Source organism: Enoplosus armatus, chromosome 20, assembly GCF_043641665.1.
Source record: "Enoplosus armatus isolate fEnoArm2 chromosome 20, fEnoArm2.hap1, whole genome shotgun sequence".
Taxonomy (NCBI): domain Eukaryota; kingdom Metazoa; phylum Chordata; class Actinopteri; order Centrarchiformes; family Enoplosidae; genus Enoplosus; species Enoplosus armatus.
This window is the reverse complement of record NC_092199.1, coordinates 15,639,945-15,666,602: the sequence shown is the minus strand read 5'-3', so window position 1 is coordinate 15,666,602 and position 26,658 is coordinate 15,639,945. Positions and strand designations below refer to the sequence as shown.

Below are 26,658 nucleotides of genomic sequence, written 5' to 3'. Positions count from 1 at the left end.
TGGCGGCTCATACGGCAAAAAGAGGCAAAACAGCTATGAAGATGTCACACTTTATTAATTTAATTGCACCTTTGCTTCGACGTGGATCCCCTTGCACACTCAAGCTCGTGCGTGGGCGGGCCGGGGTGCACATTCCTGGATTATCTGGGAAAATGTCACAGGAGACAGAAAGAGAAATGGAGAGGAGGAAACAGCGCTGGGGTTGACATTGAGCTTCCTTTTATACTCATGCACAACGCATGACTCACTCGTTTGCACCGGGGCGCGTGCGAGTGTGGGTGTGCACACGTCTGCGTGTCCTGAGGTGTATGTGGCCTTGGTGCGTTTCTTTGTGCACCCATTGTGCATGTGCGTGTCTGAGAGTTTAACCTGATTTGTAGCACAGTATGTGTCCTTATTTGCTTTGAGATGCGTTTTTTTTTTTTTTTTAATCATCTCAAGTGTCCCCCGTGAGCTCACACTGTGGATGTGCCCCGTCTTCTGCATAAATTGGCTTACAAACGTGGCGAGCTATCTTTTTCACTCCCAGCCTCGGTAGGGAAACGCAGGCCTTTTCGGACACTCAAAATGAAACCAAAATAAAACGGTTGAGTATAAGGAGGACAAAAGTCAGTGGCTTTACCACGAAACAACGGTACAAGTCATCGGCTTCCCAGCTTAACAAACCACTGTCGCTTGTGAACACTTTGTGTAGGTTCTCATGCGTGTACATGTGCGGAGGACGGTGCTGTGTGAGTTGAGTCATGAGATCACTTTTTAAAAAAAAAGAAAAAAGAAAAACTCAAGTAGAACGAATCTCCTTCTGTCTTTGTCTGTCATGAAGTACCCTTCTCTTTCTTTTGCACCTACACTCTCTCTGCATCATCTCGTGCGGCAGAGGGAACGGCTCCCCTCATGGTCCTGCAGCGCTCTTAGCTTCTTCAGCGGTCCGCCCACAGCCGCTGAGAGCAAGGTGTGAATTAACATGAACAGTCATTACCACTCCGCTCCTGTGCTGCCTGGCCAGCATATGTGTCAGATGGTGCCTCCATATGCAGAGTGTGAGCTAAAGTGGTGGAAAAGTTGCTTGTGGAACATGGTCTCATTTCGGTGTGGCAGTGATGGACGTGGGACGTATGGTTTAGGGTCAAGTTGCATTTTTGAGATCTTTGCTAGTCACCCACCCAAGTTTACAGATTTTGGTAACATGGGAGAAGAATAAACAAATTCTAATAGAACCCAAAAGCCTCAGAGATAGTTCTGTGAGTCTGGCTGAATCACAGGGAAATACAATGATACACAAGACATTTAAAACATTTCCCCCGGGAGTTCACTTGAAAAGTTATTTTAGGACCTGTCCTGTGATGTCAGCGAGGAAGCCCTCAGCTCTAATTTCTATAAGAAATGTCATATGAACAGCTCCCAACCATAAACTGAATATCCATTGTCTCTGCAACATCATCTGTAGGTTGATAAAGGGGTTAAATGATAAAGGTTTTTGTTCTGTTAACACATTCTCTTTTGAAGGCACTAAAGCCTTTTGCAACCTACTCCTGACAAGTGGCTTCCGGCTACCCTCTCTGTCTCGTAACTGCCCCCCTCCCCACCTACTCCCTCTGTTCTTTGTGATACCTCAAGTAGCTCTCATAAACGGTGCAAGGCTGGGTCACTGTTGTAAAGGGGGTGATCCACAGGAGGGTACTGAAACACTGAACCTTTATGGAGTTTCATATCTCGTATTCAGTCCTCGGTCGCTTTTCATTCAGCCAGCTAGGAGTCAAAGGTACCTGTGTGCCATTTAATGTACACGTTTATCCAGTGTGACTCGTCGTATGATGTTTACGAGATGTAAACAAGAGTGGTTTGAGTGCGAATTGACCTTTCCCCACAGGCAACATTGATACTGTCAATAAGGCAAGTCAATAATTACTCAGCAATGGTCAATGATGAGTCAGCATACTTGCCAACCTCCAGACATCATAGCCTAAATCGTGAGACCAAACCTAACCAGGGATTCTGGGGATCTTTCGTTCCAAAATGTGGAGACGGGAGGACAGGGGGTAAGGGGGCATTGGAAAATTGGACTCTCGGGAGAATCCGGTGGCTATGAGCAGATAGGATTGAATTTTGTTATATTGTTAATGGATGCCCCCTGAACCGCTGGTGTCGCGCGTGAAAAGTGCCAATCGCGTGAGTCTCGCGGTCAACACGTGAGAGTTAACCAGCCCTGGTTCGATTTAGTGAGGGGGGAAAAAAAAGACTCGGAGGGAGCTCGCAAAAAACAAAAATCCAAGCAGCAACGAGGATTCTGCTGGGAGAAGTAATCTATCCGCACAACAATGACATACATGAACATTAGATAAATAACGCCACAAGCGTCAAGACATGAGAAGGAGGAGGGACGAGATGAAGGGAGCTGCAGCAGTTGACAAGAGTGTATTAGCAGTGCGTCGAGTTATAGAGACGGTATTCTTAAAGGTATTTTAGAGATTGTCATTGCCTGGAAACAATAAAAGAAAACATTGATGACTCATCCTGCACTCGAGGGCGTATAAAAATTTTGCATCCAAAGAAACGCTTTCTCGAATTTTTGTGACGCCCCCAGAGGGTGTCTCAATGTTCTCAATGGCCGGGCCTCACTGGTTACCGTACAAAAACACAACTTTATAACTCCATTAACTGATTTTGGGTGAAACAGGATCATATTTTCTGGAGAAAACATTTATTTTCTGGTTTTCCCTCTGATGTCCTCCAGCTCTCTGAGAATTATAGAGTCTCCTGATGGACAGAAAGCTCAACGTGTTGCTAAAGTAACCGCTAGCTGTAGCTGCCGGCAGCTAGTTAACCTAGCTCAGTTAGTCTCGCAGCAAGAAGGAGTCTCGTCTGTAGGAAGGATGTATATGCAGCCAGGCTCAGGCTCTGCTTCATCTCTCTCCGTCACCTCCGCTTCTCTGCTGTCTGAAGCACCACCCCACCACCCCACCCCCCTCACCCGCCCTCATGTTTCATCCATGAGCGGTGCGACCCACTTTCACTCAGCACACGAGGAAGCCATCGACCCAGGCTCTCACGTATGGGGAGACGGTTTGTGTTACTATACCCGTGAGGACTTCTGTTGACTGTTTTCTTTAAAGCTGCAGTAGGCAATATCATTTCATCGTCATTTTGGCATGTCGCTAGCAATAAAGTGTGTCTGTTGGCACCCCACCCCTTTGTATTTAGTCTTTTTTTTTTGTTTTTCTTTTTAAATGGACCCGGTTTGAATCAAACAACCAATCAGGGTTTGCTAGCACGTAACTAGCCAATCACAGCGACTCTGTACAAACCAAGGTCATCCGGGTTCCACAACCTTGACGTTCCGCTTCAAGCGGAGGGGCTGAACCTTCCTCCCCTCTCCCTCTGCTGCCCTGCATCACTCCGCCAAGCCCCTCCAGCCAAATGACGCACCAAAATGTTGACTATTTACACATCAGACAGACATAGAGCGACACATAAATAAGCATATAAATAAAATAAAATAAATATGTCATATCAGCTGCAGGGTCTGGCAAATAGTTCTCTGTCGCTTTGTCACTTTTTTACATCACATGTAGTCATTCCATTGCTTGTATAACAATATTGATTAAAGCAGCTTTAATAAAACGTCACCAGAGCCTGAATTCTCCAAAAATAAAACAAACGTTCCCCGTGGTTATGTCAGGACACACATTTTGTCCAGCATACCTCCAATCAAACGCAAGAAAAACACAAAATGCTGTAGCTGCGAAAGGATCTTCATCATTTGCCCTGTGGTGGCTGTACAATGAGTTGCAGTGACCTAAAACTGTAACAAGACAAATGACATATGTGTCCTTTAACCCAAAGCCCTGGCCTTGATGTTTAACTAGGCCCCCTGAACAGTTACAGCCTGCAAAATGTCCATATATTCGTGTTTCTATCCTTCTGAGGACATTGCAGCTCCATACGGACATACAAGAGAACACACACAGAAACATCCACAAACAGTCACCAGGTTTTTGTTTTTTTGGGGGTTTTGTTTTTTTTTGCTGGTCGCACCACAGCGTCTCGCTGTTATTAACTACCTTATTTTGTCTGTGGCAAGAATTGGCTTTGGGAATATATTTCTCCTTGATAGCGACGAAGCAAACAATAGAGAAAGATACACAGTCTGTGTGATTTTGTCTGTGTGTGTTACACAGAGACGGAGATAAGAAAGAGTTTCCGCTGTAGGCGGTGATTGATGACTCATATATGGGACCAGCTGATGGACAAATGGGCTGCATGGTTTTTTGTTTTTTTTCTCTCTCATTCACAGAAATGTTGTCACTTTCCAGATGTCATGAATAATTCATCCTAATGGTTGTGGCGCGCTTGCGTGCGGTGTGAAAAAAGGGGGAGAGACAGTAGGGATGAGGGTGGAGAAAGGGAAATAGCTGCATACATCTGTTCACCTCACCCCTTCGCGATGTGAAGAATTATGGAAAGTGTGAAATCAGCCACAGGATTGGAAGTAGTATAGTCGTGTATGTGTGTGTGTGCGTGCGCACGAACACAGGATGTGATAAGGGGACGTCAGTCTTGCTTTGAATATGTGTCCCTCTCTGTTAAATGCCGGCAGTCGCAGCTGCAAGTGAGCACTGACAGATTTCCCTGCCTCTTCATGTTTGCGTTCATCTATCCGACTGGAAAACACTATTTGTAGGCGCCGTCATAACAGGTCTGAGCAAAACAACAGGCAGGCAGCATTTACACTCACTCTGACCTCTCAGCACAGAGTGCGTCGTTTGTTAATGAGAAAGCCACATTCTTTTTTTCAAGCCATTTCATCACAGTGGACAGAGGGCAACATACGGCGAAGGCTTTTCATACGCAGGAGACACAAAAGAAAGGCCTCTGTCGATGAAAAAGTAAAAGCAAGAGCCGAAATGCGTTTGCTGAAAAGTGAATGAAACAGTAACCTTTGTAGTCAGGGTGAGAGCTGTCCATCCGCCAAGACATCCCAGAAATGTCATTTGTGCTGTGGCTCAGATGAAAGCACCCATCACGGTTGTCTGTCCACGAGAGTATGCATTATTGCATTTATTTTTTTCGACGGCATGAAATCTGTAGTGAGGGCGGAGTGTGCTTCCATTGCCTCTTTGCAAAAAGGACGTTTGAGATACTGTATCTATTCTGTACAGAGAAACACTAATACTGGCCCAGTATAAATAATGAATATATTCAGTTAATATAATATACTGTATAAGCCCACGTAGGAATTTTACTGTAATTTGACGTCATTTTTTTAAAAGGCCAGTCTTTTTTTAATCATTGCCAGTGCCGTTCATTTATCTAGCATCTGATTCAGAGTCCCCTGTTTGTTTTCTCTGTGTGTGTGTATGTGTGTGTGTGTGTGTGTGTGTGTGTGTGTATATGTGTCTGGACGTGGCTACCTGTTCCTGCTCCGGCTGCCGATTCACCTGCAGCTCATCCACTAATCAAGGTCCTTCAGTGCACAAACCCCAGCTCTTCACTCCGTTCTTCGCCAGGCCGTTCAATTTGCCAAACGCGGTTCGCGGCTCTGCGGCAATCTCCGTTTTTTTTGCACGCCTTGCTCTGCCGTTCCGCGCAGTTCACCCTGCTCATCTCGTTACTTCCTGGTTTCACAGTAAAACCGTGAGATTGTGTTAGTTAGTGTGTTGGGTCCAGTCATCGCAGGGATTTGCTCCCATTCACCGACAAGAGCGTTGATGAGGCCAGGGATGGACATTTGGTGAAAATCCATCCCAAAGTTGTTGGATGGGGTTGAGGTCAGGGCTCTGTGAGGCCAGTCAAGCCACACCAAGTTGAGAAGACCGTGTCTTTAAGGACCTGGCTTTGGGCGCAGGGACAGGGGTGTCCACGTACCGTTTAGTGTAAATCAACCAATAAATCCAACTAATGTCTGGCCAGAGACAACAGCTAGAAATGAGCCTCTGGCTTCTTTACAGTTCTTTGTTTCTGTTGATCAATGAGCATTGTCCCCGTCAAAAACAACAACGTGATGAAAACAAAATCTAAGAATCTTAAAGCTGCACTGTTCAGTATTTTTATATGAACAACGATCACATCACTCTCAGTGACGAACCCACAGAGAATTATCAACAGACCCCGCAGTTCCCCTCAGCTTCACAGAGCTTTTTAAGCGTCTTTCCACTCTTGTTGTTGTTTTGGATTTTACAGCCAATAACTTTACTGTTTTGGTTCACGCTGACTGTTCTCACCGCAGATTTCGAAACAATATTCAAATGTTCTGACTTCTCATTGGCTTCTAGAATAATTCGATGACTTAACATGAAGAAAAGTAGCGTGAGCCGCTGCACGCTGGCGAGAGAGGTAACCGTGGTGTCAGCCCCCTCGTGAAATACCAGGCGAGATCAAGAGGCTGTGTCAGGCTACTGCTTCCTGTCCTTCAGGGCCTTTACGATCTGCCTCGTCGCCTTCTTGAACCTCACTGCCTGAGCCGCAGCAACAGAGATCACTTTGTGAGGAGCCCGATAAGCACAGCTCTGCTCTGTTCGCTCTGACAGGTGGAAGGCCAACAAATCTGCCCTGCAATGCTGTCGGACCTGCTCTTTCACAATATATACTGTTTGAATCGGCCTCCCTATGAAAGCTTGCTTGAAAGAGCGTTATTGATTCAGTGATGCATCAGCGGTCCGTCTTTTCCCTCTTGCACGCTCTTGCTCTCTCTTTTCATAGGACATTTGACAGAATTCAGCTAACTTTACCACAAAAAGGATTGCTGCAGCTGACCTGGATGATGAATGCAGTGTCTGCCTTGTCAGAATGTCATTTTGTTCCAAAGAAAACAGCTGCAAAAATAATCTCTAACAGAATTTTAAAGGTGTCGCCTGTCATGTTTTTTAGCGTCTATATTGTCCATATATTGACTCTATGGTGGAGTCTCAATAAACACACACACACACACTCACTCATGGTTGGAGAGACTCTCTCTTTGCTGCTTTTAAGAAGTGTTATTTATTGGATTGTCATTAATGATAATTGCCAGGTTGGCAATACTGTCACGCTGGAGGCGACGGGTTTCACACTGTGCCTCTTTTTCCACACTTTAATTAAACAATTAAACAGCATGTTCCCCAACACGTTTAAAAGCCACATCTATTTATTTACTTCTCTGTCCCATCCAATTTGCGTGACCATTTGCTATAATTGGTCAATTCCTTGACGCAAGTGCCTCCGACTCGACTGACAAATGCCGCTAATTGTTAATTCAACCTCATTTGCCACACCTTTTTATAATAGCGTTTACAATTGTAATGAAGTTATTCAAAATTAAAGTCCCCTTCCACACGGTGATTCGATTTTTGTTGTCTTCCTGCTTCATGCTGGCTGCACTCTGCTGAAACATTACTGTTTTTTATCTCTATATCTGGATTTACTATACTATACCTTCCCTTGTCCATCATTTTGATCAGATTTTTGCCCTTACACAGCGCAGCTAAAGGAAGATTGTGGAGATTAATGATAACAAAGGGCTTTCAGGTGACTCATCCCAGTGTTGCCCCCCCCGCTTTCTACATCGATGCCCAACAGGACAGGCTAATTTCTTATCCCCAGTCTTCCCTAGTCATTACTTTAACCCCCCCTTCACTCCCCCCATCTTCTCCCCAGCCTCCCCCTCATCCTCATCTGCTCTGTCAAGCCCTGTCTTGTAGCATATCTTCCCCAAGTCTGGGGGTCTTTCTACCCGGGATAAATGCTTTCAGAAGGTGCAGAATGACGCGGCACGTGTTTCTCCCGGAGGTCACTGTTAATGCATGCCAGTGGTAGTGGGGCCAGATGGCTGGGCAGGGCGGGATGACACAAGGGCAACAGCATCCCACAACGCCAGCAGACAACCTTGCTTTTCCTGCAGTCAGAGAGGCAAGGGCAAAGTTAAAAAAAGGAATATGAGTCATCTCAGCAGACATATGTTTGCGAAGCATCTACAGAAGGAGGAGGTCGGGGGGTGGATGGGTGGGTCCACCAAATGTTGGTTTATGTGCTGGACTGTTTTTTTGACTGACTTCCTAGAGTTTTATTGTCAGCAGAGACCCCAGGAAGTCAGGTCTAGGTTCCCCCTGTTTCCAATCTCTATGCTAAGCTAAGCTAGCTGGCTAAAGCTTCTTATTTTACGTACCAACATGAGAGTGATACCGATCTTCTCATCTAACTCTGAGCAAGAAAGAGAATAAGTGCATTTCCCCAAATATCAAAGTATTCCCTCGGGCGTGATCAAGTCGTATCATGCTTCAATTACAGTTCTGTTGGGCTACGCACATATTCATAGATCTGGAGTTACATCCCGGTAACTTCTACTTCGCCCTGTCTCATTACTGGGAACTGTTGGGTCTCTGTAATAACATTATAAAGAGTCGGTCTAGACCTGCTCTATTTGTAAAGTGTCATGAGATGACTTTTGTTGTGATTTGGCGCTATATAAATAAAATTGAACTGAATTGAATTGAATTGAATTACTGAATCAGAGACGTGTCCCTGCGGTCGCTATAGTTACGTACTTTCATTCACTGTGACAAAGATTGTCGATCACATTGAGCATAAGGTTTGCAGTGAGGAGCTCTGTAGCTGTAGTTACACTTTTGAAGAGGTGCATGTCGGGTTCAGCTTGCGGTGGCGAGGCCGCCATAGCAACGCTGTAACCTCTCACATTCTGCGCAGAAAGCTTGGCTAACCAAATCTGCTGAGGAACTTCTGCCTTTTGACCTTTGCCCCCCCCGGCTGTAATTCAATCTCGCTTTTGTACACTTTGACCAGCTTCCTTGGGGAGTAGATCAGGAATCTCTGCGGTGTCCAGGCTCCTGTGCTCCCTGCCTCGATTATGCATGCTTGGCTGGCTCGCTTGACCACATGACAGACAGCCAGACCGGCAAGAGAAAATAAGGGCGAAACACCATGCCACTCCAAAACACACCCACAAATAGCGTTTGTATGTAGTGTTAATACCTCAGTGACAGTTCATAACATGTAATAAAAGTGTGTCAGCCACTGTACCTTTGAACAGGCCACCAGCCCTCTCCTCTGCATATTCCAATTAATGAAAATTAAGAGGAGCTGAGCCAGCACGGCTAGAAAACTAATCACAGCTACTTCTTTCTCACTGTCCAAGACACTCAGTATTAAACAGAAACCAAGTGCCCTATAAAAAATTGCTATTTCCTGTCACTCTCAATGAGCAGTGATTAACTACACTGCATTCTCCTACGCATTTCATTTCTTTCTGGCAAGATGTTTTGCATGAATCCAATTATTTAATATTTAAGACAATTATAGCTGCACGCATTGATGCAGTAATTTGACAACCGGGCTACAATCACGGTGACAAAAGTGGATATAAAAGTATTTGTGGAATCCCGGGTAGAGAGTTCGATCTGAAGCGACTCATCCTCACAGCAAGTCTTTTGGAACTTCACCACAAAATAGGGAACAGAGAAACAGATGTGGGGAAAAAACTCCCACAGGCTCAAATTTCTCTCAAGGATAAGTCGCCACCACGAAGGAGTAAGCGGGAAAAACAACTGTCCAATGCAGCACGTCCGATTTTGAAAGGAGGTTTCAGACGCTGCTAGATATTTGTATATATACCATTTGGGTCAATAACTTTATTTAGTTATGTCTTGGAGCCAAAACTGTACAACATGCAGTCACGTTATACCTCTGTCTCCTTTGCAGTTGTGAGATTGCCACAATGCTGAATAGCAACTCGGCTGGTTGAGACATTGAGACTAACAGATGAAATAGATGGGTAGTCCCGCTGCTTCCACGAGTTCCACTGGTTTCTATTCCTCATCGTGGATCATTTTATGTTATGGAAATGATGACGGTGAAGAATGATTGTGTCTTCAGTGGTAATGGCTCAATTTCCAGGGGGGGGGGGCTTCTTCCTGCCACTGAAAAGCAGGTTACAAAAATGACAGAAAATCCTTCTGACAAAACCCAGATTGAGGTTTCACATTGAAAAATGGCATCGTACTGTAGGCCTCAACTCATTCATTTACAGCTTCTGTCTGCACTAAATATCAACAATCTTTTCCCATATCATCCCCGTCCTGCATGGAAAACCATGCAACTTTTTCATAAACTAAGACAATCTGCTGTTTTCAGCTTTGCATTTTTCATGTCACCCAATGGGCTTTTAGGTTGTTTATCTACCCCCTTAGCTACTGCTACGCCTCTCAAGATTTCCGCTTTTGCACGGCACCAGTTTACTAATAATAACTCAGATGGCAGATTCATCACTGCAGTTTTCATTTTCATCAATGGGTCCGTCAGACAGAGGTAGACAAAGGCAGCTCCTCATGTCTAGCCAGCATCAGTCAATTTGCCGGCTGAAGTGATAACAGATTCCATCCGCTCTAGCTAGCTAGCTAATTAAGCTAAAATTAGCTTCATGAGTCGGAAACACTGTTTTCGGCTGAACGGTTCGCATTTCGAGCTGGCTGTTCACTTTTCACGTTACAAGAGGAAAGATTTTTCAGATGAGGACTAATGGGTTTGGCGAATGTAATGCTATGCCGGAGTTTGGCCGGGGTTACTGGAGCGTAAACCATTGTGACAAGTTTCTTTTTTATAAAAAACTCCTGTAATCCTGTTACATAACCTGTAATGAACGCTAGGGTACCACTGTACTGTAGGCCGTTAGTTAGCCACACATGCTAACATTTGCAGTTTATGTTAGAGGAAATGTTTAATCCATTCCTCACACTTTTGCTCTTGAATGTTTGGTTTTAGAAAGGCAAAAAAAATACCCTCCCAATTAGAGCCCCTCTTAGAGGCAATTGGAGACGCATGGTTATCCTGACGTTGTCGCATTGTTCACGCTCTATTTTTTTTAGGTACATTCTACTTTCTGCCGCTGTACGCTGATAGTGTTTTGGCTTAAAACATCAGCCACATGACAAAAATGTGTAAATGCAAAATATCACCTCTCCGCCTTTACAATTCCAAAGCAGAGACAAACACATTTGCCCCCTCAACCCCCCCCCCCCCCCTTCAGCCGACACCTTTCTCAGTCTGTACAGTCGACCGACTCTCCATTATGTTGAGACGATGACAGCTACGACCAAATTGGATGAAAATCTGCTGTTGGAGTGCTTGCCAGGTGCCTCATTATATTCGCAATGGCTCTCATTCACTGCTAAATGCATTCTCTCCCAGCGAGGGATGATGAGGGAGAGAGATGAGGCGATTTTTCTCCATCATCCTGTCATGATACCCAGAGGAACCTGCAGGGGGGCTGCCCTAGGAGCTGTACGCCTGCTGTAACGGCCCTCCCCATGGCTGCACAACATCAGTCATGTCCCCTGAAATGCCTTGGACCTCCCCTGTCAGTTGCGTTGCGAAAGCAAGTAAAAGTCAATTTACCTGACGGCCCTCCAAAGTATCCCTCTACATGTGACATTTAGGAAAATGGGGTTTTGTGTCAGTCTCTCTCCTCCTTCATCTTCATTTTCTCTTCCTCTATTTATCTGATCGTATCCTGTTCTTATCAGAGGTCAATAAGGCCATCAGGAAACCAATGTTCGGGTTAAATAAGATTACATTTCCCTAAAGCCCCTGAGTGATGCCTGCTGACATCCCAAATGTCACATACACAGATCAGGGCCATGAGGAAAGAGAGCTGGTGATGAAAGTCTCTCTCTCTTTCTCTCTCTCTCTCTCACTCACACACAAGTGCACAAGTGGTGTGTGGTATAACCACTCTGGATCTGCACTCATGGCAGCCCAGCCTGTCACATTATGAAAGTAACTGACACTTAAAGCAAACACACTCACTCTGCCGGCCAAACACACAAATACAGTTTTTTTTTTCTCTGCCCTCTTCCTGATTTCATTAAGCTCACTAAGCTGAACGGCAGAGAGACACACTGTGGTGATGATGACAAATCCTGTAGCCGCTCCGCATTTTTGAGCTTGGTCTTTACATTAATTCCACAAAGGCTCTTGGGCCGTGGATATTGTGTGGTGTGGCTCTGCTGCTCCTCCATTGGTCAGATAAACTGTCAATTGTCAGACTAAATGACTGATCAGACAGAGTTGGGGCTGTAACGTAATCCCTTGTCTCACACTCATGCTGATACTAGTATTGTTTTGTACACAGCTCATTCCCATCAATACTCAACCGCCGCCCAGGTTGAGGCAAAAGAATACACCTCCGTACCTCTACTCCTCTCAAAACCCCGAAAGTGTGGAAATGCTTCAGCCGGTCGGCGTGACAGCGACATTACAACATCCCATCCAAGGGGAACAGGCCCTCACAATGGCAGGGTCGTGTTCGAGGAGGGTCAAAACCACTGAGGCAACACGCAGTGCCGGCTGAAATATTTTTCAGAGTCTAAAGGTTTCACGGTTGCACTGCAAACCTACTTTTTACATAGTACTCAAAAAACAAAAAACAAAACGTACAGGGTGGACGGGTGTTAAAGAAAACACCAGGTGTGTTATCTCATATAATAGATGGAAATGGAAATACTTTATCTGTGCCAATCCTTTCCCCTCAGCTTCTAGTGGGCTACAGGTGTACATTTATAAATCAATTTTTCCAGCAGGTGGTAATGGGAAGTGCAGGTTGTGGGCATTTCCTTCTGATGCACTGGAACAACCAGGCATAACTGCCTCAACAAGCTGGGAACAGAACAGTGACATATTAGACCTATTAGCGAACATTTCTAGTCAAACGTCCCAGCAGACACGAAGCAGGTAGTACAGTCTTATATATATTTTCATTTTTAGCATTTTCAGCTTAAATTGAAGGTGAACACCAAACAAGAGCTGAAAAAGGCTAAAGCGCTCTGTAGAGCTGAGGGGAACTGCAGAGTCAGGCGGTAATTCTCTGTGGGTTTGTCCCTGCCGGCGAGCCCTTTCACATTTCACTTAATTATTTGATCCATTGTTAATATAAAAATATTGATTGGTACAGCTTTAAAGCACGGACACGAGATCGATTTCAATCTACTCATTTCACTCATTTGGAAACACATTTCCCAAAACTGTTGAGTTTTTCCTTTAAGTGGTGAACTTCTCATGCAGGGCGGATTTCCCCTTTTAAACCTTTAAACCTGTCCCTCATAAAGAAAAAATAATAATAAAAAAATATGCATTAGTATGTTTTATCATGCTGGAAAGGCAATAGCACCAAGACCATCATATGGAACTAAATCTCAGCACTCCATTCCAGGGTGATACAGTGGCAAAGTAAGAACACACTCATGGAAATTATTCCACAATAAAAGTGTGACAAATTATAGGTTATCCATCCTATATGAGGTGGACGACGCTGACCCAACCATGTCCAGTTTTTGATAAAGGGCTGATGGTCTAACACTACTGTGCTGTGTTCTCAGCCCCCGAATATGACGTACACAAAGTGTGCGTCTCTCCCTGTTACCCCCTTTCCCAAGAAAAAAGGTCAAACAGTAATAACGACTCAATTTCTCCTGCTCATGTCGGAAGTACAGATCAGCTGAGGTTTCTCTGGCTGGTCCGCTATGCCCCGCTGTCTGCTCCATAACAGCATCATCAGCCTGTTTCTTTTGAGAGGGGGGGCATCCAGAGACTACACCTCTTAGACAGCTTTTATTATACAAATTATAGTCCATGGAATACATGTGCAGGCACGTACTCAACAACACCCAAGAGGCGGTGACACTACAGCGTCTCATATTGTCCTTCTGCAGCTTTTTTTTTTTCTTGTTTTGGGCCAATGAAATCATGTTACAGCTCAATTTCCTCGTCTTATACTCTCAAGTGCTTGGCAACATCTTCTCATGTCTTCATAGAAACTAACAGGAAGTGCAGTTCAAGGTAAGGCTCATAACTCCTCCAGTATTTCTGCACCCCACTTCTGGTTGCCAAAGGAAACCGGCACTCTTCAGTCGCGGAGGAAGACGCAAACAAACGCCACAGGCTGAAACATGCCCTTTCCCTTTTTGTCACTTCCTTTTACCAACCACTTCTCCAAGCCCACTCTCACCAGAGACAACACCAAAGATGCTGAAGGGCACCAGTTGGTACTGGAAAGGTTCAGAGCAGAGAGAAACCTCTTTGGACAGGTACGCCAAGAATGCATCAAAAAAAAAAAAAAGAGTGTGACGCACCTCTTTCATGGGAAAATGTACGAACCCCAGATCGAGCTGTCTGTCAAACATGATACAGTATTTCCCGCCATCTCCAACACTGTGACAAAACCATTCATTTAAAAAAAAAGAGCCCAGGCCAATGTCCTACTTAAATGTCAAAATTTAAACCTCAAATGCCATATCTTGAACACTACTTTTCACATTTTTGCCAAGTCTTAGAGGGACTCTGGATACTGAGCTCTGGATCAGTTTTCTCTTAAGTTCAATGATAGGAAATGACATTTAAAAAGGCGTAGTTTTTACTATTGGCTCAGACAGTGGCGGGGTGGTAAAATTCCAGCGGACTGCTATCGTTTTGGGCCAGTACTAACATTATAGCCCACAGATCTGGGCGCTCACACACTTCAAAAGCACACATCGGTTATGTTGCTCTACAGTATGGGAGTAAATAAGCGACCTCTCCCCAGATTGATATTCGCACCTTGATCTGATATCGAGCGGTTACCCGGCTCCAATACCATCAGTACTGCACTCAAGTCGCACATAGTGGAGCCAAGTGAAATAACAGATATTTATCATGCAGGTCGACAAAGTGGCAAAATAATGGACACAATTCAATTGTTACATTTTAAACAGGGTAAAGGCCTTTCGAATTTAGCTGTCGAGCGAAGCCATTACACTGTATACCAAACAAACTGATACGTTAAAATCATGTTTACATGGCTGTTAGGATTTTAGCAAAAAAAAAAAAACACGGTCAAGTTTGCAAGCTGTCATTTATTTCTGTGTAGCTTTAGACAGACTGGAAGGGACTATTCCTGAAAGTGAGTCCCACCCTGCCACTCTGACTTTCCCCATACTCAGAGAAACTAAGATGCCGTCTTTCCCCCAGTTAGTATGATGAGTCGTTGTGTTCACTGTAATTGAAACCCTGGATGTCCTTCAGAGGGCTTTCACTATAGCCCGAGGTTAATCCCTTAAATCATTAGTCAGGCCCCAAAACACACCAGTGTGTCTTTTAAATGTGACTAGTGCTGATGAATGTCTTTGAACATCCTACCATCTTGTCTCGTCCGTCTCTCAGGACTAGACTCTATCTCTGTAGTGTAATATACGTAGGCCGGCTTTGCTAGTAGAGAATCTCTTTTGACGCCTTTGTCTCGAAATCTTTCTACCACACTTGAACAGGGACGCTATTTTTAGCAGTTTGCTTCACTAGAGGAGGCCAGCGGATTTTGGAGTCCAAATATTGAAGGACAGCAAGAGCAGAAATATGCTGGAAACAGGAAATGTAGTGATTGTAACAGTAACCGTTCCAACTTGGATTTCTAGTGGGTTTTTTAGAGCAATTCCCTCTCCCTCTGCTTGTCGGGTGCACACACTTAAATATAAATCCCATTTTTCTGTCATCTAGTCGCAGTTCAAACAGCCAGGAGACGTTGCTCAATTATGCTGAAATGATGTAATAGAGTCCAGTGAAACCACACACTTGAACCTTACCCCCACTTTGAGAGTGAGATGTTCTCAAGCAGCACTTGCTTCCATAAATAAACAGTGTTACGCCAACAGTTTTAATGGGAGTGGGTAGGAGCAGTTGAATTGAAGTGCAGAGGGGCGAAGGGAGCCAAACTAATGTGATTAAACGTAATTAAGAAAGCGGTTGGATCAGACAGGCGGAATCAGTCAAGCTAACCAAATCACAAAGAAGATGTTGGTGTAGGTCAGCACCTTTTTATTTTTTAATCGTTGTTCATACAGTCGTATTTCACATTGAATACATATCAGGGAATAAATAATTGCAATGTGCAAAATATATATCCTGTACCTACAAAATAAAGCCTGAGCATCATACAGAGACTTTTTTACACATGCCTTATTATCGTCACAGATTGTCATAACATGCTTTGGGAAGACGGTGTCACACAATAACAATACTTCTTTCAGTCAGTCCACAGCACCTTCGACATGCTACAGCAGTGGCTTTTTACCTGAAATCCAGCAAGAAAAAGAGACCCCTTCATGGGAATACAAGGGTGATTTGGATTATCCATCATTCAAAAGCATCTTAAATGTTAAATATCTGCCGTCTCTCTTGATTCCCTCTTAGGAAATCATCTGAGAAGGGGGCATAAAGAGGTTGTGACAGATGGTCAACAGAAGGCTTGCAAGGGCTGCGAGCTGACAGCTGTGTGGATTTTAAAACGCGGCATCTTCGCCTGAGCGCTACACCTGTGACTCAGTTTGATAGTACGCGGCTTGCCGAGGACAATGAGAATGGCGACATCCACTGGCTGTTTAGGAGCGCTGCATTCAGAAATGCAGTGCACACCAAACATATCAAGGGGCGATTAAATGGAATCGTGCCGAGCGAATATACAGCCCAGTTGATGCAACAAACATAAATAAAGAAATTACAGACCCTTGTTGTCCTTTGAAATCAACTTAGTGGAACATGACACGAGGCCTGCCAGAGTTTACAGAGGTAATATTCCCACGTGGATGGCTGAACAGGAAAATGTACACTAGCATGGATCGCTGGATTGGATAGACAGAGAGAATACAATCAGAGTACACAATAAACAAGCTCTGTTATCTACCCAGTGCAGAGGTGTTGAATTATAGTGGGTAATCCTTTAATACATGCAATTCAAATAATTACAGACTCCACTGAAAACACCTCTGTTATTGTCAAGACCTTCAAAAGGCTTTTGAGCAGGTATTAATGTGGTAGTTATACGGCTACATTTGAGGCATATTATGTATATTATTATCCTTGACTGCTTCCTTGATATCTCGTGCAGCTGTACTTTATTCCCTCTGGGATCAGTGAAGTCTCATCTTAAATTCAAGTACTGCCGTTCTAAATGATCAAAACTTTGGCATAAAGTTATGTTTCCGAGTAAATAAATAAATAAAACGAACGACAAGCAAAAGCAGCTGATTGAGGTAATGAAAGGTGAATTGTTGAAGCGTGAAAAGGAGGCGGGACAGGTGTCAAAATGAAGCGCAGTAGTCCTCCCAGTATTCTACTTTCACTGCTTGAGTCGTAGGTTAAGTACAACACTGTTGCTTGGGCAGGACAATACTTTCCACTCCCGGTTAACAAATATAAAACCTTGAATGACTTAGCTCATGAAACCAGAATTAAATCGAATTATCAGTCATTACACAGAGATCATCTTTCATAAATGGGACACTTCAGATTTCACCTATGGAGTAATCTATCCAACACCGAAAGCGCACAAAGAGGCTACTTTCACTGCACAAAGTCAAACGTCAGACCGCATTCTCATGGTCAGGGTCAGGATCTCGCGTTAGGGTAGTGAAGGAGCAGGCTTTACCCAGCTGGTAGTGCTCCGTAACGGGCTCATCCACCTGCATGTGTGGCCTCTCCTTCTTCACTCCATTCTTTCTATTAAACTCTGCAGTAATCTCAGCCAGCGTCTTGCCCTTAGTCTCTGGTAAGGTGAGCCCCAAAAACACAGTGGTCACCAGACACACGGCCAAGAACGGCAGGAAGCAGAAGTTCCCCAGGCTGCTGACGATGAAGGGGAACAGCATACCCACCGAGAACAGGCTGATCCACATGAACGAGCCAGCGACCATGTACGCTGCTGGCCGAGCCGCCTGGTCAAAGATCTCAGCCGGCAAGATCCCCGTCACCCCTGCTGGGCCCAAGCCGAAGCTGAGGATGTAGGCAAATACACATGCCATGCTGAGGTAGGACATCCCAGCCACCCCGCGGCTCTGGAGGGCGAGAGCTACAGTGAAGACTACAGACCAGCAGGACATGAGGCTGTACCCCCCCATAAGAAGATACCTACGGCCCACCCGTTCAATCAGCAGATTGCTCAGAATAGAAGCAGTTAGCTCACATGCCCCCGTGCCGATGGTGACATACTGGATTTTCTCTGCAGGGATCCCTGCTTTGAGAAAGATGTAAGATGCATAGAAGTAGATGGAGTCATTGCCGCAGAGCATCATGGCACTACTGGCAGCCATGACTGTTCTGAGCTGGGATCGCACTTCAGGATCCTTAAACAGGGAACAGGGTGTCTTGGCAGAAGCTGCAGACCCAGATTTTAAGGCTGTGGATTCTTGCTGCTGCTGCTGCTCCTGAAGCATCTCCTCCATCTCCAAGACAGGGGCCTCCCCACCACGAAGCCTCCCAAGCGCCCGGACACATGCTTCCCTGTCTCTGCGGTCAATGAGAAGGTATCTGGGGCTTTCGGGGAACCAGGGTAGGGTAAGGAGCTGGATCAACCCCGGAAAAGCGTTACTAGCTAGTAAGCAGGGCCAAAGAGCCTCCGTGCCAAGCAGCCCAGTGAGTCCCACAACCTGACCCGAGAAGATCCCAAATGCAGTGAAAACAGCAGAGGAAAAAGCCACGGCACCTCGGAGGTGTTTGGGGGCGCTTTCCCCAAAGTACATAGGCTGGACGTTCATGCTGACTCCCGAGTTCACCCCCACCAGAAAACGAGCAAAGACGATAATCTCAAATGACTTCGCCACCCTGCACGTTAGTACAAGCACAGCGCCGGCAAACAGGAAGGAATTGTTTAGAAGCAGTGAGTTCTTCCTACCAAAGTGGACTGCCAGAGGCCCTGCCAGCAGGGCTCCTAGCAAACCGCCCAGTGAGAAGGCTGACACGATAAGAGTCCACACTAGGGTCACCTGAGGGGTGTCCAAGCCGATGCCCCAGCGCTCCATGTAGGTATCATTAATGAAGCCCTGGATGTAGCTGGTAGGAGCGTTGATGATGGAGATGTTGTAGCCATACTGGAAGGTGCCTCCAATGGCAGCAGAGCATACAGTCAAAGCAAGGGTCCTGGCACTGCCTGAGGGTTTGCTGGTTTCCTCTGGCTCAGTATCGTCTGTGGGGTTCATTTGAAGAGTCCCAGAGGAAAAGCAAACGTGTGTGTCCTTCCCTCTGTGTCCTGCAGCACTTAATTCCTTACAAACACTGCAGTTAGCTCTTGCTAGCTTTAGCTTAATAGATTACTTCCTTGTTTAATAAATGACATACATGTCTTTAATCTTCTGTAACCAAGCTAATGTTCTTGCGCTGAGAGGAAAGGAAACTGACGTTATACTGTTGCAGTCTGTTAGATCCTCAGCTTGACCTGTCAGGCAACTGCCTGCCAACCACCTTCATGAGTTTTGCTTCATTGACCCAGCTTCAATAAGGAAGCAAACTGCATCACATGGCCGTCCAAAGCCAATAGAAAAGTTCGAACGGTAATATAATATTACAATGCTAAAGTGTCTCTGCGTTCAACTATTACCATAAAGCTCCTGAGCAGGGAGAACAAGCGCTGTCCAGTTAGCCGAAGTAGGGGAAAAAAACACGCTGGCAGCCCCAATTGAGGGAATAATTTGTCGATCACTGCCGCATGTCTCGCTTGTGCACGCACAGGCAGATGATTGGTTTACGCCAAGCTAAAACATAACGTCATCTCTCAGCGACTGCTACTGTAGCGAGGTGGAAAGATGTAAGTAAACGCTACCGTTTCAATGAGCGTTTCTTACCGGAAAAATATTTATGTGTGGCCAATAAATAGCAACGCAGTAACGTCAAAGTGGTAATAAGTACAGTATGTAGCTTTTAAACACGCGCATTTGAATATCAGCGCAACATAATAAGTCAATATTAGCTCACGAGCTAATGCTAACATGGGCAAGTGTTTGGCGAGCTAACTGTTAACTAACGTATTCAGCTCCGAGTGGATCGATTGTAGTCACTCACAGCATTTGTCTTTAGAGGAACGTGTAGTCGAGAGTGTTGCAAACATTATAGAGCAAATAAGATGTATATTGTGTATTGCAGTCAAAGCAATTTGACTACAATTCGACCAGTCTATTAGATAAAATGATTACACAATTGTTATGTACTAGTTATTTTCAGTTTCAGTGGACACTGAAATGAGTGCTTCTTACATCATCAATTTAAAATCAATCTGACATCTTATTTATTGCTCAATGTTTCAAAAGTGTAGATATCACTGTTGCACACGGATACCTATGCATTTGGAAGTTTTGAATAGATACCTACACATGCATTTTGGCATGTCATGGAAGTGTCAAATTTCATGTCTGCTAAGGGTTGTCTAATGCCACAAATCCTGACTTTTGTATACTTCCTCCTCCTGCAACAGGGCGCCTTCCCCAACAAAGAGGAAGGAGGATGACAAGAGTAAGCCGCGAGGTAAGGAGAAGTCAGGAGCCTCGAAAGAAGGGGCTGACAAAGGCCGGGGCCGAGAGAAGAACCGCACCCGGCGCAATGCTTCCAGTGGGAGCAGCAGGTCAGAGGCTGTCCTCATGAAATAACACTTGATGCTGTCACGTTCCAATTTGCTTGTTCCCCGTCCTATTTTTTATATTGGTTCATTTTTTGTCGGATGAAAAGGAAATGTCAGGCAAAATGTGGTCAAATTTCCACACTGGTTCTCTGTATTGTGTTTTTTGTTGTGACTTTGACACAGGGTCACAGGAGTGTTGATCCTTCTCATTTGCCCTTCACAGTGGAAGAGAAACAGTTCAGCCTGCTCTTCCTGCCCTAAAATCTGCTTTTGTTTAGGTCCAGCTCCAGCTCCAGCAGCAGCTCAGGCTCCAGCTCAGGCTCCTCCAGCGGCTCCAGCTCCTCGGCCTCCAGTCACTCGGGCTCATCCAGCTCCCGCTCCTCTTCCTCCTCCTCCTCCTCCTCCTCTCCGAGCCCCAGCCGCCAGCGCCACAACAACAGACGACGTTCACGCTCAAAGTACGGAATTAGTAACTACGGCATTTTTCTGAATTTTCTGTCTGAATCTCTCGCACTGTAATGTAAATGTCACACTAGGTCAAAATCAGCAAAGAAGGATGACCGGGACCGACGACGTAGGAGCCCCACACCCAAACCCACCAAGGTCTACCTGGGCCGGCTGACCAGAAATGTCATCAAGGTGAATGCCTAACCACACCACTGACCTCCAGGTGCTGCTGCTTTAGAATAGTGGCTTACACTGGCTGGCTGACTGAACGTTGGGGATCAGATGAAGTATTTGTATGATCCGCATAGGCGTTGTGCATCAGGGCGAAAGGCAACAATAAGCCCCAAATTAATTTCTAATATGAGGAAATCTTTCTTCACATTTCTTTTCCTTTCTTTATTCATTGCTTGCAGTAACATCACTTCCCCATTATTTCCTCATTATAGTATTTGAATTAATATACATATACATATACATATATATATATATATATATACATATATATATATGGAAGGAAAATAGAGGGAATCTATTGTGTGATGTTTGCAGGCTTTATTACCTTGTTTATACGTGAGCATAATTAAACACTAAAAAAAAAATCAGTGCTTACATGCATGAGTAATTAAAAAAAGACAGATGAGTCACACAGCTCTGTTACTTGAGTTGTGTAATAATGTTATTATCTGAGTTTTCACTGCATTAGACATTTGTAATGTTGTATTTGGAAAATTTAGCACAGTTAATAACAGTTTTTAGAGGGGAAAACTCTGAAGCTTGGCTTGACAATGGAAGTCTACCTGAAACTGTCCTCATAATGATATAAAGTCCCTTCATGCTGGGAGCCTAAATGTGTTCTGCTCACCGTGCAAAGGGACAGAATCAGGATCCCCCCTGTGTAAATGTGTCAAGATGCAATTTTCAAAGTGCTCTCCGTTGTACCTTTTTGTAGGAACACATCCAGGAGATCTTCTCCACCTATGGTAAGATCAAGATGATCGACATGCCCATGAACCGCGTCCACCCTCACCTGTCCAAAGGCTACGCCTACGTGGAGTTTGAGTCCCCCGAGGAGGCCGAGAAGGCCCTGAAGCACATGGACGGAGGTAAGAGGATGTGGAGGACCACGAACAAAGTGAATAGCCACATTAAGTAAGATGGATGAATGACTGTATGATGTAGACGACAGACTGCTCTGTGATGTTTGTTTGTGGTACCTTTTAAAGTAATGTCTCAAATGAATCGACTCCATCTTGAATTATGATCAAATGCCAAACCTTCAATGTTCCTGATTGCAGGTCAGATCGACGGTCAGGAGATCACCGTCACTGCTGTGCTGACTCCCACAGTACGCCCTCCCCCCCGCAGGCTGTCCCCTCCCCGCAGGATGCCTCCTCCTCCACCAATGTGGCGACGTACTCCCCCTCGAATGAGGAGAAGGTTAGCAGCATGTGACGAATACCGCTGCCGGTTCCTCAACCGCTACATTACGTTGTGCTGCAGTCTCTGTTTGTACTGTTGGTTAATATGACGAAACTCTATAATATGTATGTGATATATGTGTCAGATGTTTTTGTTTCACTCTTGATCTTTCTGATAATTTTCTTTTTCACCGTCACTCTTTTTCTGCCTTTTTTTTCTTACTCTGTCTCGCTGTCTTTCTTTCATAGGTCTCGGTCTCCTCGGCGACGCTCTCCAGTGCGTCGCAGGTCTCGATCACCTGGCCGCCGCCGTCACCGGTCACGCTCTAGTTCCAACTCCTCCCGCTAGTGATAAGGAAGCCCCCCCCCCCCGGTCCTCCTCCTCCTCCTCCTCTGCTGTGTCCAGTTAATCATCAGTGTGACCAAACAAACAAAGGAATACACTTTTTTTTTTTGTGGTCAGCACTTGAGTGATGAGAACATGGACACCAAAATTTTTACTGTGTTCCTGGGTAAATGATTTTAGCCAGTGTTTCATGCTAACATTATAGCATGCACGTTATTAAATACTATGTGACTTTTGTGGTGGAAAGTGATTTGAACTGATTTGAAATCAGTACTAGCTAGAACTGTTTTACATGTTGCCATAGGAAGTGAAAGTGATGGCTTTTGGGAGGCTTTACTGTGTGGCAGATGTTTCACAACCTGCAGTTATGAAACTTCCTACATCCACTTTCAATGATGGGTAGAGGTTCTTTCTTGAGAATAAATTTATGACCTCAGAAAACTGGCAACTCAAAAACTGAGTTATCAATGGCCTGTTTTCTTAGTAGCTTAGTTGAGTTTTGGAATCAACAAAATGCAAAAAGTGCAAGAAAAGCTGCAGGTGTGTGACACCTTATGCACAGGTGAAGGCTAGAAATATGTAAATGTCCTGCTTTCTTTTTCTTTATTTCTTACACCACGCCTGCATTTGGCACTGCTATTGCTCTCGTGTTCATCCAAATGTATGTCAACAAATTTCCAGAAAATCTGAATGAATGAATTTATTCATTTCCGCTCGCTACTGTTGTGAATATGAGGAGTTTGCTCATCGAGAAAAGCAGCTGGTGGCGCTAATTCTCCAGTCAGGTTCCATTAAACCACTGCAGAAGAAGAGGGCGCAACAAGCTGTCAATACGCCTCAGCCAAATGGCCAAAAACTTGTTTGCGATATTTTTTTCCCCCCAAAATAAATGGCGTTGCTTATGTTTTCTAATGTGCTAATTGAAAATATGCATGAAAACGCGTGGATAGAAGCACACTTTGATGCGTTATATTGACACGTTAGCATGGAGCAAATCATCTGCTGGGGTCACATGATTGATCCTAGTGTCTGTGTTCTCATCCCTGAAGCAGTCAGTGGACTAATGGCTGTAATAATCCGACAGTACAACACGGCAATCAGCGCTCTCTGAAATCCACTGTCAGTGCTGTCCAGTGTAATCAATTATTATTGATGAGTTCCAGATTTTAAACGGTGCTACTGGTCATAATTCAGCTGTAAATCAGTATTGTGTTTTAAATCCGTCCCATCCGCACCCTTCCTCCTCATTTGTGACTGATGCTGCGGCTTCTTACAGTAAATCACCATTACAAAGGCAGCTATGCGAGTGAGTCACGACAGGTTAAATATTAGCAGCGTCTGCTTCAGAAGAAGTCTAAAAATGGCATCATTTCATTGTCCCTTCATAGAGGTCAGAGGGTTATTGCGTGAGTGACTGTTGCGTCAGGAATTTCGGTTCTTTTTTTTTTCCCACCTGATTTTTATGCGTCACACTGATCTTATGTTTTAGTTTGGAAGCGACAGTCGTGTTAACTCGTTCTCATCAATGGTGGACTGATGCAACCTGCTCAACTTGGTGTCTGTGTGTGTTTGTGTTTTACCCCCCCCCCCCCCCAAAAAAAAAATCTTATTTTGTATAGCTGGCTGTGTGTGACAATAAAGTTGTTGACCTGTAAAACACACATTTTTGTCTGTCAGTGATTCAAATGCATGACACCATCATTTAAGTCAGTTTATCTGGGAGGACGGCTGAGCAAGCAGTCACGAGGTGTCGCATCTGGCGTTGCTCTTTCTGAGCAATCGGGGCCCATACAGGCTGCATTTATACCAGATTCTTCCTCTGGGAAGCCACTCTGACTAGTTAGTGTTCAGACCTCTTAACATATAATATCGGCAGATCTCTGCTGTCAGTCTGGGACCCAGGATGCATTTCTCCATGAGCTTTGGAATGACTTGCATGTGTGTAAGCGTGCTGCTTTTGCTTCCTGTGCAAGGTGAGCTTCCAATACCAGTCTTTTAAGTCTAAGTGACCCAGCAAACGATACTGTGATGAGGCACAGACTGAATTCAAAGGCAACTGCTGCAGTGTACTCAGCTGATCCAGGTCTGTCGCTGTCTTGTGTGTTTTGCATTGTAGGGCAGCGTCAGCACGTCACGCCCGGACCCCCGAATGAATCACCAATCAGTCCCCGCTGCTGCACGCAAGTCTCAAAGGCCCGCATTGAGGAAACTGTCCAGGCCTGCTTTGAACAGAAGGAAAACGCACACGCTAACTGTAGAATTCATGCGTACATGTAAGTTTAAAAAAAAAAAAAAAAAAGAATTCACGCACAAGCTTAGTTGTCTGTCTGTGTGTCGGATGGTGTCCACTGGATCATGAATCCCCAAATAACCTTAAAGAAATTGTAAGGCTTTTTGGGAAGTTTTTTTTGATGCTGGAGACATGAGCTGATTAGCTTAGCTTAGCATAAAGAACAGCTAGCATGTTTCCTCCTGCATGTCCAAATTTCAAGGATATGCCTGCTAGCACCTCTAAATGCTCACTATTTAACATGTTCTGCCTAATTTCTTCAATCCGTACAAAAAATAAGTTAAGGTTTCTTACGGGGAGTTACGCGCTGCAACAATTTCTTGACGAACGGCCCCGGAGAGCATTGACCTCCCAGAGTCTTGTCGCCGCCATGTTGCTCTTCAAGAAATTGTTACACGGCGTAACTTCCACTAAAATCCCAAACTGATGTTTCTGTTTCTGTTTCTGTAGGTTTTAAGTAAATTAGATGCAATGTGTTATTTGTGAGCTTAAGAGGTCCTTTTGTACTTCCTCCTCATTTCCCGGCTCTGGCTCCGTACGTAACGCACATGCGTGAGGGTGGTGTATCAATCTGGTGGATTTCCCCAAATTTCTTATTATTCTTTTAATGCTGTTTTCATGGCCTCGACCACATTGGATATATATGATGAAAAAAATACATATTCTTATATTTTTGGTCTCTTATCTTGTCTTTTCAACCTTTATAGTTTTTGGACTGTGAGCGACAAACTGTTTTGCGTGGACCCAAGTGCCAGCTGGCTCCCAGAAAGACTCCAGAAGTTACAGGAAGTAAGTCCATCAAAGAGATCTTGTGATGATCTTTAATAAAAAATAAAAGTTTTTATCACCACTTTTTATTTCTGTCCTGAGGACAATACTCATGATGATATTTCTAACTTGATGACACATCATGAGGTGCGGTTTAAGAGAACTCATCCTCCCAACTAGGAACTCTAGGAATTTTTATTGCATCATATTATGGATTTAGGAATTCTGGTGTTTGACAAATCAAAAGCAGCTTAAATGGAGGACATTTAAATTCCTATAAAACTGCCTTGGATGAAAAGAACTGTTTCTCTCCACAGAGGGGAATATTTTGCAAGCCACTCTTCGGCCGTCAAGATGGAGATGATGCACTGTGACCTTCTGTGCAGAGATCGTCACTCTGGCACCAATTTCTGCTGAGTTTTTCTCCTAACTTCACTGAAATGTTTCATTCCCTTTTCCTTTTTAAATACATCAAAAAAATACTGATGCCTTTACAGGAATCCTTATCATCTTTTAAACTAATAAAGATCATTTTGAAAAGATGTTGACTTTGTGCCATTAGTGTATTTACGCCACATATTAGGGTGTTATATATATATCAATATTGACACCAGCATTGATAGTTCAGTCATATAATCTAGTTGAGAGATCAAAAAAAAACCACATTTAACTGGGCAGTAGGGTTAGGGTACCGCTAACAGCTGGTTAGCTTAGCTTGGCATAAAGACTGGAAACAAGTCAGAAGCAGCGAACCTAGTTCTCTCTGCTTGAATTTGGCCTGTCCAGCATGAGCACGGTTGTTCAGTACATTCCTAAAGTGACCAAGAGCTACACGTGTGTTCAGTTTTAGGTCACATTGCAAGAGATTCCATGATTCTGCTGCACTAACACTAAGAGCAGTCCGACCAAGACCAGTCCTGGCACGAGGTACCTGAAGATCAAGGGTTCCAGTGCAGCGCAGATGTGATGTATGATGATCATTTTACGAGCAGGG

General features: G+C 44.5%; 2 protein-coding genes across 3 annotated transcripts; one reads left to right on the top strand and one right to left on the bottom strand.

The window, feature by feature from the left end:
• Positions 1-17,372: 17,372 nt before the first annotated feature.
• Positions 17,373-18,983, bottom strand: LOC139303734 (solute carrier family 2, facilitated glucose transporter member 11). The gene has a single exon (XM_070927568.1). It carries the CDS (start codon positions 18,981-18,983, stop codon positions 17,373-17,375), a length of 1,611 nt encoding a protein of 536 aa, XP_070783669.1.
• Positions 18,984-19,562: 579 nt separating this feature from the next.
• LOC139303178 (RNA-binding protein with serine-rich domain 1-like) lies at positions 19,563-22,640 on the top strand. Of its 2 annotated transcripts, none has more exons than XM_070926906.1 (7): positions 19,563-19,588; positions 20,252-20,398; positions 20,674-20,853; positions 20,932-21,034; positions 21,792-21,945; positions 22,138-22,279; positions 22,510-22,640. In XM_070926906.1, coding segments are annotated over exons 1-7 (828 nt in total). In that variant the 5' UTR covers positions 19,563-19,586; the 3' UTR covers positions 22,610-22,640. The 2 variants fall into 2 exon arrangements, with proteins under 2 accessions (XP_070783007.1, XP_070783006.1); XM_070926905.1 differs by lacking the exon at positions 19,563-19,588 and adding an exon at positions 19,762-19,784.
• Positions 22,641-26,658: the final 4,018 nt, after the last annotated feature.